We start from the raw sequence: 17,052 nt of genomic DNA, 5'->3' as shown, positions 1-17,052 counted from the left end.
TTATATTAATATATAGACATAGATATGTATCTTTAGTATATAATAAGATTGTTGGGTTACAGTCAGTGATTGATGAGAAAGGGGGTGGTGTAGAAGGGGGAAGTTTTTGGAAGATTGATAAAGAAGGGGCAAGACCTGATCTCCACTGTGAGTAATTTCTGTCAATCTCTCCATCTTTGTGTTTCCTTTTCTTCCTCTTTTTTGGGTAAACCGATCTTTGTTTTCAAGAGGACAAAGTGGTAGTTGTAGAGTGATAGTATCACCTCTAATTTTAGTGAAGCTTTCAAGTTTGCTCTGTTGTTTAGTGATTGATCTGCTCAATCATGCCATTCATTTGTTCCTCATCAGCACTGGGAAGGGTTTGATTCTGCTGTTTCTGCACTGCTGTGCAACCGTCTTCCCAACACAAAAAGGGTGTGATATTACGCTATTTCAATCATAAATATTGCTTTACAAACAAGTATAAGTAAAGATGGTACTATAACTGTCATAACAGTTCGAAGAGCTGTATTTCTGTTGATTTTCAGGGAATCCACAAAATTGGAAGCCATGATTTTTTAATTGCCAAAGAAAAACTAATAATCTTGACAGATTTCAAACTGATTTGTGTCGGCAACCTGTGAAGTATCAAGAGGGAGCAACCAAACAAAATAGAAGCAACAAAGCAAAGACAAATTCAATACATAAAAAGGTTACATTGAAAATCTCGAATCTTAAAAAAAAAAAAAAACCTTAAACAAAAGGGGGAGAAAAACTTAATTTATTGATGTTGAAGATTGAGTATGAGGCAAATGAACCACACAGGCAGAGGTTCTCAAATATAAATTTTTTTTTATTAACTTCTGTCTCATTGTGTATATATATATATATTGCTTTTGATAAAGTGAACAAATTACTCATCTCAATCATTGTGAGAAGAAGTTGATCCCTCAATGTTGCAAATGGGGCTGTAGGTGGTCACATGACCCAGGGAATCTCAGGTGCTAAATTTGCAGATTTTGTGATGAAGTAATGTGTGATTTCAGTTGGGGGTATTATTATGCAGCAATTGTTTAAGTAATAGTATGATTAGCTGTGGAATGATATGGCTATGTGTTTAGGAAATGCATGGTTATTAGAGGATGCTATTATAGAATTGTAGCATCTATTGGCTCATGTAATGCTTGTTTAAATGCCTGACTGGTAACCCTGTTACAATCTCTGTACTAATACTGATATAAAAGGTTTACAAATGAATGAAAAGGGGAGGACATTAGCCAAGGCTTTTCTTTTTCCTCTGCTTTTCTTCTTCTCCTTCTCTTATTCTCCTCCTTATCTTCCTTGCCAGTCCTCTTGTTCTTTAGGCGCTGCATCACTCAACCATTTACTCGGCAGGAAAGGGAATTACTATCTTTTTATTGCTAAGGTGGTGGTTGTAAATACTCCTTTTGCTTTTCTTTATCTTAATGATGGTATCCTTTTTACAAAATTAAAGATAAATTAAAGTATGAAAACTAGAAATAAAAGTCCCATCTTCTATGAGTTGTGTTACTTTTATTTGTCAGCAACTTTTTTTTTTTCTTATTAATGAATCATGGTCTATCCTATCCACCTTTCAAAAAAAAAAATTTAATCTTTTTCTTATAAGTTAGCTTTTAGAGCTTCAAAGTCAACCATTGGATAGCCCAATGGTATATCATCAAAGTGTAAGAGGAGGTTATAGGTTCAAATCTCTCCCCAATCAATCATTCCTCCGTACTTTTTATATTAATAAAAAAAGAGGCACTATGTGCCTATTATTCAACAAAATCATCGGAGAACATCATATATCAAATCGATTATGTGTTTTGTTGTTTAGTTTTTTTTTTAAAATAAAGTGGATAAACTACAACTCTATTAAAAAAAAACATAAGAAAACAAGACAACAAGACAAACACGTAAGTATAATAGAAAATTATAATTGTTTAGTTATTTAGTTGTGAAGACCCTAGTATATAGTTGTTAAGTAAAATGGGAAATTATAAGTAAATTATTACAAATGCTTGTCCTGAGGTCTTTGGCATAATGATTCAATAATGAAAACAGAATTCTTAATTTATAGGAGAAAATGACATATACCCAACCTAGTTGCTTAAGTGCAATATAAAAACAATATGTTTGTTAAAATGTGTCATCACACTTGACATACTTGATAATTGCATATAAAACAGAAATAGTATATAGTAAGGCATTGCTGATCTCTGAAGGTTCATTGTAGGTGGCTGATAGCACTTTGGAGTGATGGCTGAAGCAGAAATTGATAATTTGAACTTGAAGAACATAGGAGGATCTCTTCCAGTGCCGAACGTTCAATCGCTTGCGGCTTCAAAGGAATTCACTGAGGTTCCAGGAAGGTATGTTAGGCCTGAGATCAACAGCAGTCCTGTTCTGGATAGTGCTGCCAGACATGGTGATATTCCAATCATAGATTTGAGTAGACTTGATTATCTTCAGCATTCCCAAGATGAGGTCCTGAAACTCGGTTTGGCTTGTGAAGAATGGGGTTTCTTCCAGGTCAGCATCTCTAACAAGATGTAAATTCTAACACATGATCAGCATTCAGTGATTTGTATCATCAAGTGGAATGATACTGATATGTGTTCATAAAGAACTAAAATTCATTGTTCTAAAATAAATTTTTCTGCAGCTCATTAACCATGGAGTTCCTGATAAAGTGATAGAGACAATGAAGGTAGTGATTGAAGAGTTCTTTCGGTTGCCTTTGGAGGAGAAGAAAGTATATGAACAACTTCCAGGCTCTGTTGAAGGCTATGGCCATGCCTCTGTTGTCTCAGAGGAACAGAAATTGGACTGGGGGGATATGTACTTCCTTTCTACTAGACCAGTTTCTGGGAGGAATTTGAAACTCTGGCCAACAAATCCACCAATATTCAAGTATTCCTTTTCATATTCTCAGCTTTAAAACATCAATGTTTTTAGTATATTTAGATAATGCAATTCAAATTTCAGGGATGCATTGGATCAGTACTCTGAAGAAATGCAGAGAGTGGCAAACATTCTGTTAGAAGCAATAGGGAAGAGCTTGAAACTCAATAAACTCATAGACAATTTCAAAGGTGGACTACAAGCTATAAGGATTAACTATTACCCTCCATGTCCTCAAGCAAGCAAGGTGATGGGATTATCCCCACACTCTGATGCTGTGGGTCTATCAGTGCTTCTTCAAGTGAATGATGTTCAAGGATTGCAGATAAAAAAGAATGGTGCTTGGCTTCCAATCAAACCACTCCCAAATGCTTTCATTATCAACCTTGGAGATATCATTGAAGTAAAATTTAACTCTCAAATCTCAACCAACATTGTATTTATTCATTTGTAGCTAACAGCCAGATATACATATACTGATTTCTTACTCTGGCAGATAATGAGCAATGGGAAATATAAGAGCATTGAACACAGGGCTGTTGTAAGTCCAGAGCGAGAACGCTTGTCGATTGTCACATTTCATAGCCTGAGGACTGATGCACAAGTAGGCCCACTTCAGGCAGAGACACAGGAGAAAAGTGAACCATTCTACTACAAAGACCATTAGCTTCCCGGATTATTTAAGGATGACCTTTGCCATCAAACTTGATGGTAAGAACAGATTGAATTATATGAAACTAGAGGCTTAAACGCCTCTGATGCATGATTTTCTACGTTACTGCTATATTGATAAATTGATTCATACAGAAGACTCCACCATGTAATTTTTATGCACTGCTATATATGTACATTGATTTGGGTGAGTCTTCATGCTAAACTAAGAGCTGGCTTTGTGCCTGAAACTCAGCATAATGATAAAATATTATCAGAAGTATTTGTAATTGACATAAGTAGCTTGTTCAATCAAACTGCTGGCTGTTATATTGAAGAAAATGAGATAAGTAGGATAAATTATATTCCCACCAGTTTAAATAATTGATTACTTGCCACTTTGTTCTCATCTTTTGAGACTTATTGCGGATTCGCAGCAAATGGACAGACATACTATTCTTAAGAAGATGATGACAGTTACTTGTTTGATCCTTTTGGTTTTGGAAATCACTTGTGCCAAATTCCACTTTTTTAATGTTTGTTTGATCGGTTATGCATGGATGATTGAGGTAAGAATGGCTTACAAGCGAAAATGATCTGCTTTGAGAATGAATGAAATTTCCAAAGCACAGCAATTGTTCATTCTGATAGGACGGAAAGATTAATGTCTTTAATGTTTAGATTACTGCAACTGAAATTTCAGGGATGCACTGGAGTAATAATACAAACAAGAAATTCGAGGAGTGGCATAAGCTTTAAGGATTGACTACTACCTTCCATGTCCTCAAGCAAGCAAGGTTGATGGGTCTATCACCTCATTCTGATGCTGTAGGTCTGACAGTGCTACTCCAAGTGAATGAAGTTCAAGGATTGCAGATAAAAAACAATGATGCTTGGGTTCCAGTCAAACCACTCCCTGATGCTTTCATTATCAGCATTGCAGATATCAATGAAGTAAAAAGCTGTACTCTCAAAATCAGCAATATATGTGTGCATCTGCTAATTACTGCTAGTGACTATTGACACTCTGTCTCTGTATGTGTCTATTCAGATAATGAGCAACGGAAAATATGTTGCAGGTTGAGCTGCCTGCAATGTAGTTTCAGGAATAATTGCAGAGGAAGAGGTTGAGATAGAAGGAAATAGAAGCTAGAAGAAGGAGAAGATGAGATAGAGGAAGGGAATTCTGGCTAAAGATGCCATCATTCCTATTACTGTCTTGCTTTTATATCAATATCCTGGAGAATCATTTACAATTGGTATAATACTCGAATTAGTCTACTTTTCTCTTTACTTTTGGTCCATCTATTCAGAAATGCCCCCACTAATTCCTCTACTTTTGAAAATATAACCAATAATTAGCCTATTTTAGAGTAGAAGGGACTAAGTAGAACCATTTTCAAGAGTAGAGAGACTACTTTGGAGCATTTCTCAGTAGAAGGACCAAAAAGAGAGAGAAAAGTAAAAGGGACTAATTCGGGTATTATACCTTTACAATTTGTAACCACATGTCCTCTTTGGCATTTTAACAAACAGGTCATGTGCCAGGACACCACTACCCCCTCATCATAACAACCTGTAACAACCTCTCACTATAATTACACATGATTAATTCAAGATTAATTCTAATACTATTGATTACTAGAATTCATCCCATAATAAACTTTTCAAACTTGCTAACGTTTTTGCCCTGATTTCCTCTCAAACTTCGCCTAATGGTGCTACTGCTCAGTTGGTGATTCAGCTCTCCACTTGCTGTTGTCCCAGGTGCAACAAAATACAAGAGCATTGAGCACAAAGCTGTTGAAAATCTGGATCAAGAACACTTGTCGATAACCACATTCCATAATCTGAAGCTTGATTCAATGATAGGATCACTTTCGGCAATGACATAGGAGAACATTGAACCACGCAACGCTATGTTTGAATGGTTCCCTCCTAATCTGAATGTTTGTTCTCAGTTTGAATGTTTAACTAAGTTAGTTTTCACTTTGAATAATTCTCCTTAATTAAAGGAGGCCTTAGCTTTACTTCACTTTGTATCTACTTCTTCAATAAACATTATCTCATTTTCTTAACTTGTTACTTATCTCCTTTATGGTATCTAAGAGCCATTAGATCTAATGAGTCAGATCCCGTTTTTTTTTTCTCCACCCAATCACAATGGCCACAAGCACGAATCCAACTACGGTGCTCAATGCTGACTCTACTACATCAACTCAAATAGTGCAATTCAATCTAGCATCACAACTGCCCATTCGACTTATTGGCAGCTCCAATTTCACATATGGAAGGCTCAACTCACCATGCTGCTCGAAGGCCATGATCTCTATGGCCACTTGGATGGCACAAAACCTACTCCAACAACAACTATTACCCGCAACAACTGAGAAGAAGTGAACCCAGCATACCGACTGTGGGTCCATCAAGATCGTCTAATTCAACAAGCGATGATGGCCTCTGTTAACATCACAGTTGCATCGACCGTCACAGGCGCCTCCAATACCCAAAAGGCTTGGACATTTCTACACATGTCATATGCCAACAAAAGTTATACACGCATCTACAACTTGCGGGATCAACTCAATCGAGTCACCAAAGATGATAAGACAGTTGCAGAGTATCTACAGACTATTAGCTCATGGAATTATCTCAGAATGCTCTTTTCTTCAAAGTTTGAAGGGAAAAACATTTTGGATATATGAAACTAGAGCCTATATCACCTCTGATGTATGTTTTACTGTGTTATTATTAAATGTAATGAAAATAAAACAGGTTGAATGAGTTTAAAAATATTGTTGATTTAATAAATCAGTGGTTTATCCACTTTCTCATAAATAAAAAAAAATTGTCGAATTGAGGTCTTTATTTTGCCACATTTGATTCATTCTTAAAGCAGAAAATATTGCCTGTTTTTCATGCTTACCTCAGTCATTGATAAGTAACCCAAAAAATCAGAGAAGCATAAGTAAATATGATATAGTAATAGTCAAAACAAAGAACAAGAGGATTTGACAAAATAACTTAGAATAAAGCAAAACAGTTAACATTCACCAATGTCATTGCTTAATCGCACCTTAAGAAATTGTGGTTTATGGTTTTCTTAGCAAAACAGTGGTTTACCCACTTTCTTTATATATATATATATATATATAAGATATGGTGTGATTAAACAAGCCATTCATATTATTTAATCATTATGGAATGATCTTCACAATTAAACAACAACACACAAGAAGGGTGTGATATATTATGTTGTTGTGGTATGATGTTATATAGCACTACTCATTTACACAAAATGGCCACACTACTCATGTGGCCCACTTTCACCTCTCTCCTACTCAGCACTCATTTGCACGAAACATAACTTTCACACACAAAATTCAACAATGGTAATGATCATTGAGGCAAAACATTACAATTAAGTGTCTGCTTAAAAAAACAAAAATAAAGTTACAATGAAATGAAAATCATAGTGAAGCATTGAATGGCCTCATATCAAATTCATTTGGAACAGGGAATAAGACTATTTCCTTAAATCAAAATTTCTGAACAGTAACAATTAAATATTAAAAGAAGTTAGAATTAAACACATAATCAAACATTCAGGAGCTCGGCCACTGGTCGCTTTAAATTCACAGTTGAAGCCATCAAAAGAGATCTTACTAAAAAGAAGGGATTCAGCTCATATGAGCATTAAAACATTCAAAATTAAAAAAGAAACATTTTTTGTGTTAAAAGGCCTCCTTTTTTTTGTTTCTTCCTATTTGTTCTTCTAATGAACAAATTCAAAGTAAAAAATCAAGCAAATAGAAGAAAGAAAGAAAAACTCAAGAAACCAAATTTCAAACATCATTCACACAAATCATATCTCAAACCTCAAAAACAGACAAAACATAAATCCAACATGATCGATTATGAAGATGAAGGGCGGGCGGCGGGTGACGGGCGGGCGACCGGCGAAGGGTTCGATGATGGTGTGAAGATGAGGATCGGAGTGACGAGCGGGCGACCTGCGACGAGTTCGATGACGGTGCGAAGATGAGGATCGGTGATGAAGCAAAGAAAAGGAAGAGGAATTAGGGCCTAATGTTTTTCTTCAATGGTATTAGAGTGCTGAGTACGTAGGAGAGAGATGAAAGTGAGCCACGTGAGTAGTGTGGCCATTTTGTGTAAATGAGTAGTGCTATATAGCATTACTCAAATAAATTACTATGACACCCTTGCCAACAACTAGAATCTTACTTGGACAACTCATTTTCTAAAATTGAAGGCTTAAGGGACTACAGAACAAGGACTTGGTAAAAGGATCGAATAGAGAAAATCATGTTGTTTTTCAAGATCTAGGTCATCATGTCACACTAACTACTGGAACAGTCCATAATGAAGGATGAGAGAGGCATGAGATTTGAGATGGAAGATGTTCAAAAAAGATGCTCAGGGGAAGAGAAATCCTAAGAAATTGTCTAATCATAATCAAGGACAATGCAATTGTTAAAAAGTTCATGCAAGAAATCTTTGAGGGTTCTGCCTTCAAACCACCTGTAGTGCCACCATAGTAGACTGTCATAACAAACATAAATGAAGATGGTACTAATAACTGCCATAGCAATTTGAAGAGTTATATTTCTACTGATTTTGAGGAAGTCCACAAAATTAGAAGTCGGTAATTTTGAATGTCAAAGGAAACCTGATAATCTTGATGGACTTGGAATTGATATGTGTTTTTGCTAAAATGAGCTAAAAATAGCTAAGATACAAAAAAGGAACAAAGGAAAGGAGACAAAACCAAAAACAAAACACAAAAACTAAAGAGAGCTAAAAACTGAACCCAAACAAGAACATCAACGGAAAACCCACCTAAGTTTTAAGCACTAAACCAACAAGTAAAACGCAGGAAATCTTCCACCAAAGATGACTAAACCGTCAGCTACCAAGAGCCTCTGCAACATAAAAGTTGCAAGATTTAAGAGAAGTTTTAACTTGCAAACGAAGTCTTTCAATCTCCATGTAGTCCTCATAAAGAAGATTAAGTGTAAGAAGAAATTCTTTGACCCTTTTTTGGCTTAGTCCTTGATTTTACATTTCCCCTCCGAGCTAGAGCTTCCAACTTAATGTCTCTCTGATACTGCCCTAGCGTTAAAGCATCATCACTGTGCTCCATGTCATCAGATTCGCCTGCATCTCTAGGGTCATCATCATCTTGGTCCACATTACAAATCCTTATATATCTAACTTGGACGGTTCATATTAGAACCCATCATATAGGGTCCAACCTTAAATCTAATTTAACGGTCCACATTAATTCCTTTACAATGGACTAAACCCAACCACATTAATCCCTTTACAATGAACCCAACAAACTCTTAGCAGACAATTATCCACGTGTACAACTTATCCACCGTGTCACACCTTTACAAATAACCACCGTTCAAATCCTAACTCCTCCACTATTGAAAGGGCACGTTTGGTGGACATGATAAGAACGATAAGATATAATAGACTATCATATCCTGCTACTATCTGTTGTTTGGTATGCTAATAAGATATAATAGTTTTATCTTATTGACCCACTTTATCCAAAAAGGTAGGAAATGATAAAAAAAATTATTATTTTCCCTATTATTTGGCTTCTCTCCCTTATCTAGGGTTTTTATTGTATCTCTTCTTTTGATCTTTTAAATACGATGCTTGGGACAAGAAAGCTTTTCAACAACTAGATAAAACACAAATTTCACTATTTTAGATAGGATTTTATGTATTTTGAGTAGTTAATTAAAGGGTTTCTTTGTCGATCTTGTGCTTAAACAGATTATTTTTCATCTAAATCTCTTATTTTAACAATGTCTTATTTTTAGTTTCTCTAGTTTGATGATTTTTTTTAAATTGATTTTGATGTGATCTATTTATTTTCCATTAATGAATTTGTTACTCTAGCTTTATGTCATATTAATGACTTTGTGTATAATTTTCTCTAAAAGAAATAGGTATTAACTATAATTTTTGCAAGTTGGTGATATTACAATCTATATATTTGTGGATGTTATAAACAAATATTTTTAATGGATGCCTCATAGCGATTTCATCTATAGTGACAGGCATTACTATAGTAATCGCTAGATATCATCGTAGCGACCATGAGCATCGTAGTACCGCCCATATGGTAGCTGCGGTGACGCCGGGTGCTCATACTTATTCCACCGACCAGCGGTATTTTGGACCGTCGGATCGAGATCGATCCGGCCGTTCATTCAACTCTTGTAACCCTATAAATACCCCTCATTTTTGTATACTTTGATATAAAAAGAAAAGAGAAGAGAAAGAAAAGAGAAATAAAAAGAAGAAAGAAGAAGAAGTTAATTCTTCAAGGTTTTTTGGGTTTTGGTAAATACTCTGGTTCTCTATTCTTATTACTATCTTTACATTTATAACATATATATTCTTAACACGTTATCAGCACGAATTTGCTCATATGATTTTAATTTTCTTTGACTCATCTAATATATATATATATATGTGGAATCCATTTCTAACACTGAATGCAGGAAGGATCGACAGGTAATATAATACTAGCAAACCATACATTTTATTCAGTCAACAATACATAAGATTTTCTTAGAAGCATACATAAAAAAACATCTGATACTAAAAGCCGTAAAGGCTAATATTGCCCGATACTTTTAAAATAAACAAGAAAAAACAATAATATTATTATTACAATGAGGTTTTTCCATCAAATCCAAATTATCAAGCATCATCTTCTAAGTTTTTCACGGCGACCTCTCTCCGTCGATCGTTGACAAAAACACAGTAAAGATACATCGGGCCCTTTTTCTCTTCTCCGACGCCCTTCTCACGACTTCGCCGGCCCCTTCGAGTTTCTCCGTCGGCAACTCGGCCGGCTTTTCTCCGTCGGCCCCCTATTTTCTTCTCTCCATTATTTTTACTTCTTCTTCCCTTTTTAACTTATAATCACTTTCAAACAAATTTTTAATTCCCAATCTTTGCAATAATTGCAGTATGTAAGACTGATACCGTATGCATGAATAGTAATGTATACATGAATAGTGTCGTACATGAACAGTACTGTATATATGAATAGTGTTATACATGAACAATACCGAGTATATATGAGCAAGTATAGATGATTTATATTTTATTCTATACTCTATTCTAATTACATGCTATATTATTATTTTGAAGAAAAAATGGCAAATATTGCGAAAAAGAGAATTCGAGGCCCTTCAAATCTCGGGGAGCAATTATATATCATGGAGCCTTGATATCAAGCTTCATCCGAAAGCAAGAAACACCCGAGTAAAAACTATTGAGGCTAATAACGATGAGCCTAGTGATAATAAAGGCGAAGGCCTTAATATTTATAAGGCATCGTATTGATGATGGCCCCGAAGAATGAATACTTGACCATTGAGGATCCACGGGGAATTGTGGTTATCCACGAAAGAGATTTGAACATCTCGAGAATGGTCTACTTGCCCAAAAGCACGCAATGATTGGTCAAGCCTCGGGGTTTCAAGATTTTAAAAGCGTGCGAGAATATAATTCAGAAATGTTTAAAAATTGTTTCGATTGCCGTCTCCAGTGGAGAAAGCAGATGTGAGAAGGAATGATGCTCGAGAAAACATTTACAACATTTCACGCATCGAAATGTTATATTACAACAACAATATAGAGAAAAGAATTTTTACAAAAATTCTCACGAATTAATTTCTTGTCTCCTCGTGGGCGGAGCAAAACAATGAATTGTTGATGCGGAATCATCAATCTCGACCATCCGGATCGAGCACTAGCTGCCGGAAATTAATTTTTGAGGCGAAAGAGATGGCGTGGTCGCGGTGCTAGTTTTAAAAACCGCGGTGGGCGAGGAAATTATGGTGGTCGAGGACTACGCGGTCGTGGTGGGGGCGAAATAATATCGGACCACGCGATAATAGAATTGATGTACATCAGCGAAGCAACAAAAGCCACAAGATGGGGTTAGAGACGAAAAGAAAGATACATGCTATGTCGTTGTGGCACGGAAGGTCGTTGGTCCGGGAAATGCAGGGACCCCAAAACATTTTGTCCATCTTTACCAAGAATCACTTAAAAAAACAAGAAAGGTAAAGATATTGAGACAAATTTTTGCTTGACAACCCATAGATTGATCCAATTGAGGATAATTCCGTAAATAATTTAAATGTAACTGAAAAATACATATTTAGATATAGTCGATTTCCTTATAGACTAGTTTGTAATATGTCTTTATGTTTTATTAAATTATGTTTTTCTTTTGTTTTGTTAGAATATGGCTGATGATGAATGCATTATTGATTGTGGGACAACGCATACTATTTTGACAAGAAAAAAATATATTTTATATCCTTATCAATGAGAAAGGCATATATAGCCCTACAATAGCGAGGGTCAGTCGGACTCGGTTGAAGGTTCTGGAGAAGCGGCGATTGATGTTGCCAAATGGAACATCCTTGCAGGATGAAAAAATGCTCTCTATTCCCTAAGTCTAGGAGGAACCTTTTAAGCTTTAAAGATATACGTCTCAATGGATATCATTTAGAGACGGTTGATAAGGAAGGAAAAGAATATCTTTATATTACACAAGTCATTTCATGCCAAAAACGCATGTACTTGAAAGCTTTCCTGTATATCCTCGGGATTATATTTTACACGTATTAAAGTGATGGAATCATATCGGTATTAACCCTTGGGAAGGTTAATGACCCGAGAGATATTTAAAATATGGCATGAAAGACTTGGACATCCAGGGTGCTATTATGTTTACGCGGATTATTACTAGTTCTCATGGACACCCGACTGAAGGATTATAAAATCCTAACACATAATGAATATGCATGTTCAGCATGTTCAATGGGAAAGCTAATAACCAGACCTTCTATAACAAAAGTGGTGGTGAATCTCCTAAATTTTTAGAAAGAATACTAAAGGAGACATTTGTGGACCAATACATCCGTCGATGTGGACCATTTTTAGGGTATTTTATGGTTTTTAATCGATCGTCGACTAGATGGTCCCATGTTTAAACTACATCTACGAGGAATGTAGCATTTTGCAAGGTTATTGGCACAAATTATCGGGGCTTAAAGCACAATTTCCGAGATTATCCCATAAAGACAATTACGTCTTGATAATCTTTGGTGAATTTTTCATCAAAAATCATTTTATGATTATTGTATGGCGAGTTGGAATACATGTTGAGCGTCCAGGTAGCTCATATACGTACCCAAAATGGGTTAGCGGAGTCATTAATTAAAAGACTCCAGATTATTGCTCAAATCGATGTTATTAGGGGACTGAAAAGCGCCTACTAAGTGCGTGGGGTCGATGCTATTTTGCATGCTGCATGACTTTTAATCTGGATCCGACCCACTGCATGTAATTTTATATTCACCACGCTCAACTTGTTATGGGTAAAGGCCGATATTTCATATATAAGAATATTTGGTTGTGCAGATATATGTGCCAATACCACCACCAAATCGTACAAAAATGGGTCCATAGCGCTGAGACTTGGTATATATGTTGGTTATGATTCCCCTTCAGATTATACGATATTTAGAACCATTATGAGGGGATGTATTCTTCTGCGAATTTTGCAGTTATCGTTTTCGATGAATCGTCTTCCCCTGCATTAGGGGAGAAATGATTACTCAAAAATGAGCCAAAAAGAAATTGATTGGAATGCATCATGATTACATACATATGATCCTCGTACCAGATGAATGTGAACTTGAAGTTCAAAGGATCATTAAATTGCAAAATATTACTGAAATGAAATCACGATGCATTCACTTTGATACTAAAAATGGTAACCAAATCATATATACCGATTGCTAATGCTCCTGCAAGAATTGAGATTCCTAAGAATCCATTGAAAGAAAATCAAATAGAAAATAAACCACGACAAAAACGTGGAAGACCAATTGGTGCCAAAGATTCAGCTCCTAGAAAAAGGAAAGCGGAAAAAAATAAAGAAAAGGATCTCCCATGTAAAGAGGGAAGAGAAATTATAAAACCCTCGAACAAGTTAATGAAGAATCAATGGGGGATGATATTTACGAAAATGTTGAAAAATTCAATTTGCTATGTAGATGATGGTCAAAGATTGAATCGGCATGAGACCGAAATAAATGATATATTCATCTACAGATATAGAAATAAATACTGATAATGATCCGAGCCACGATCCATTGAAGAATGTCGACAAAAAAATGATTGGCCAAAATGGAAAGAAGCTATCCAGGCTGAGCTAAATTCCCTATCAAAAGCGTGAGGGTGTTTGGGGCCGATAGTGCCAACACCGAAGGGATAAAAACCAGTCGGTTATAAATGGGTGTTTGTGAGAAAAAAAGAAATGAAAAATAATCAAATTATGAGATACAAAGCAAGACCTGGTTGCTCAAGGGTTTTTCTCAAATGCACGGTATTGATTATGAAGAGACATACTCTCACGTAATGGATGGAATTACTTTTCGATTTTTAATTGCCATGGCGACAGTAATAAATTAGATATCGCGATTGATGGATGTTGTCACAGACATATACAGTATGGATTACTTGAAAATGACATATATATGAAAATCCACGAAGGATATAGAAAAAAACAAACATTACAAATAATCATCATTTATACTCTATTAAATTACGAGAGATCTCTTTTGATGGGTTAAAAACAATGCGGGACGGATGTGGTATAACCGTCTCGATTGAATATCTTATAAAAAGAAGGGTACCAAAAATGATAATATATGTCCATGTGTGTTTTATTAAAAGTTATACTAACGGTTTTTGTTTGTGATAGCGATATATGTGGATGATTTAAATCTTGTAAGGCACTCTTCACGAAAATTGCAGTCTAGCAGATCATATCCGAAAAAGAATTTGAAATGAAAGATTTGGGAAAGACCAAATTGACATCTAGGTATACAAATCGAGCACTTATCCTCGGGGAATATTTGTGCATCAATCAACCCTATGCTGAAAAGGTCTTTGAAGAGATTCAATATGGAGAAGGCTTATCCACTGAGCATGCCTGATATGGTCGTCCGAACTCTTGATGTTCGAGAAAGATCCATTTCGCCCTAGGGAAGAAGGAGAGATCATTCTTGGTCCAGAAACTCCATATTTAAGTCTAATCGGTGCATTAATGTACCTTCTGAAATAATACCGAACCAGGATATAGCTTTTGCGATAGAATCTTCTAACAAGATACGGGTCTCTACACCGACACGAAGACACTGGAAAGGAATAAAAGATGTGCTACGTTATTTACGAGGAACTACAGATCTGGGTTTATTCTATCGACATGAGTCTTCATCCAACCTCCCAGTGTTTCTTGACATCTGGGTATCCAGTCGATCCTCATAAAGGGCGATCTCGGGGATCGGATACATGTTTTTCTTCATGATAGTACAGACTATCTCATGGCGTTCCACAAAACAAACTCTTCTGACTACTTCATCAGAATCATGCTCGAAATTCTAGCTCTCCATGAAGCAAGTCGTGAATGCCAATGGTTACGATCTATGATTGAGCATATACGATCATCCCGCAAATTACCATCGAGTAACAACAAATGCTATAGTAATTTATGAAGACAACAATGCTTGTATTTCTCAAATACAAGGAGGTTATATTAAAGGTGACGAGAACGAAACATATATCACTCAAAAATTTTTCTACACTCATGATCTCCGGAAAGAAGGCGTTATAGAGTTCAAAAAGATTCAATCCAGGTGAGAATCGGTGATCTATTCACAAAATCACTTCCTAAGTGCATTCACCAAAGACTTATATACAAAATCGGGATGAGAAGACTTAAGGATGTAAGTACTTCTGATATGAGTTAAAAAGTTATTTATTTGAGGAGGCGTACTCTTTTTCCCTTCGCCATGGTTTTTGTCCCAATGGGTTTTTCCGAGGCAAGGTTTTTAATGAGGCAGTAACCCTCAAATGTGCCAAGGATAGTGTACTCTTTTTCCTTAGCTAGGTTTTTATCCCACTGGGTTTTTCCTAGCAAGGTTTTAACAGACATATCCTTTGGTCGTAGTAGCGTCAAGGGGAGTGTTATAAACAAATATTTGTAATGGATGTCTCATCGTAGCAATTTCATCTATGTAGAGACATTACTATAGTAACTTCTAGATAACATCATGTAGCGATAACAACATGTAGTGACCGCCATATGAGTGCATCGTAGCGGCGCCGGGTCTCATTACTATTCCACCAACCGTGTATTTTTGGACCGTCGGATCGAATCGATCCCGGCCGTTCATTCAACTCTTGTAACCCTATAAATACCCTCATTTTGTATACTTTGATATAAAAAGAAAAGAGAAGAAAAAGAAAAGAGAGAAATAAAAGAAGAAAGAAGAAGAAGTTAATTCTTCAAGGTTTTTGGGTTTTGGTAAATACTCTGGTTCTCTATTCTTATTACTATCTTTACATTTATAACATATATATTCTTAACAGTGGATATTATTTATGAGTTATTTATTTTTTTAAAAAGTTTAAAAATATCTCGATAAGCAAATCATTAAGGAAAAAAAATTCAAAAAAAGTCTATTTTAAAATATATATATATATATATATATATATATATATATATATAACTATATTATAAAAGGTAATTTTGTCTATTTACATACCATTTATATCATATCTTGTTGTCATCTGGTTCACTTCAAACATAAAATAAGATAACAAAATGATACTTAATGATTTATCCGATGTGCATCAAACATATGATAGATATGAGCTTATCATGCCCATATTCTTTAATACTCCTATCCAGGTCCTCATATCATATCCGAGTCTATATCATATCCTGTCCACCAAACGCACTCTAAGAACCCATTTGATGGATATGATAATAATGATAGAATATGATGAGACTTTCATATCCTGCTCACATCATTTGTTTGGTGTGCCAATAGGATATGATAGTCTTATCCTATTGGCCTACTTTATCCTACGGGTCATATGATAATGAATCATATGGGGGAGTTGATTGTGATCCTGCAAATGCAGGGGTTCATCAAGTAATACTCTATGAGCGACACAGGGTCGTATTCCACTGAGCTAAGGAGCTACCCTTACTTCCTTTTTACTCATTTGTTTGTCCTAAGCTAGTAAAAGGGAGTAAAAATAACTAAAAGAAGAAGTCTACACACCGAGGCAAATGAATGAGAAATCAAAAGAAAAGAATGGTCGCAGATGCGGATTCCCTCGGGGCTACTAATGCTAGAAGAAACTGGGTTTGTTGGTGATTTTGGACCAAGAGATTCTTAAAGTAGGTAATCCGGAATCCCTTAGTGATTACCCCTAATCCCATACGAGTATTGGCTCAAAGTTTCTTCCGACCAAATCCTCCTATGATTACATTAGGGATAAGGAATTCTCTAATTAGGGTCAAATGCACATCTAGGTTCATCCTTAATGGTTGGAGAGGTACCAAAT

At 35.7% G+C, this 17,052-nt stretch overlaps 1 protein-coding gene across 7 annotated transcripts; it reads left to right on the top strand.

The window, feature by feature from the left end:
- Positions 1–62: 62 nt before the first annotated feature.
- LOC120279247 (protein SRG1-like) lies at positions 63–4,841 on the top strand. 7 transcript variants are annotated; one of them, XM_039286122.1, is made up of 8 exons: positions 63–147; positions 349–414; positions 1,328–1,405; positions 2,226–2,532; positions 2,666–2,913; positions 2,989–3,307; positions 3,401–3,615; positions 4,259–4,814. In XM_039286122.1, the coding sequence occupies exons 4-7, from the start codon at positions 2,260–2,262 to the stop codon at positions 3,569–3,571; spliced, it is 1,011 nt and encodes a 336-aa protein (XP_039142056.1). In that variant the 5' UTR covers positions 63–147; positions 349–414; positions 1,328–1,405; positions 2,226–2,259; the 3' UTR covers positions 3,572–3,615; positions 4,259–4,814. The 7 variants fall into 7 exon arrangements, 6 of the variants coding, with proteins under 6 accessions (XP_039142056.1, XP_039142057.1, XP_039142058.1 ...); XM_039286123.1 differs by lacking the exon at positions 1,328–1,405; XM_039286120.1 differs by having other exon boundaries at positions 67–414.
- Positions 4,842–17,052: the final 12,211 nt, after the last annotated feature.

Source organism: Dioscorea cayenensis, chromosome 16 (assembly GCF_009730915.1).
Source record: "Dioscorea cayenensis subsp. rotundata cultivar TDr96_F1 chromosome 16, TDr96_F1_v2_PseudoChromosome.rev07_lg8_w22 25.fasta, whole genome shotgun sequence".
Lineage (NCBI taxonomy): Eukaryota > Viridiplantae > Streptophyta > Magnoliopsida > Dioscoreales > Dioscoreaceae > Dioscorea > Dioscorea cayenensis.
The sequence above is the reverse complement of the archived record's forward strand: the minus strand, read 5'-3'. Positions and strand labels throughout refer to the sequence as shown.

Excerpts from the sequence above, each read along its gene's own strand:
- LOC120279247 (XM_039286119.1), top strand. The coding sequence starts at position 2,260 with ATGGCTGAAGCAGAAATTGATAATTTGAACTTGAAGAACATAGGAGGA. Across the intron at positions 2,533-2,665 it reads AAGAATGGGGTTTCTTCCAG|CTCATTAACCATGGAGTTCC; the intron begins GTCAGCATCTCT and ends ATTTTTCTGCAG. Across the intron at positions 3,308-3,400 it reads ACCTTGGAGATATCATTGAA|ATAATGAGCAATGGGAAATA; the intron begins GTAAAATTTAAC and ends TTACTCTGGCAG.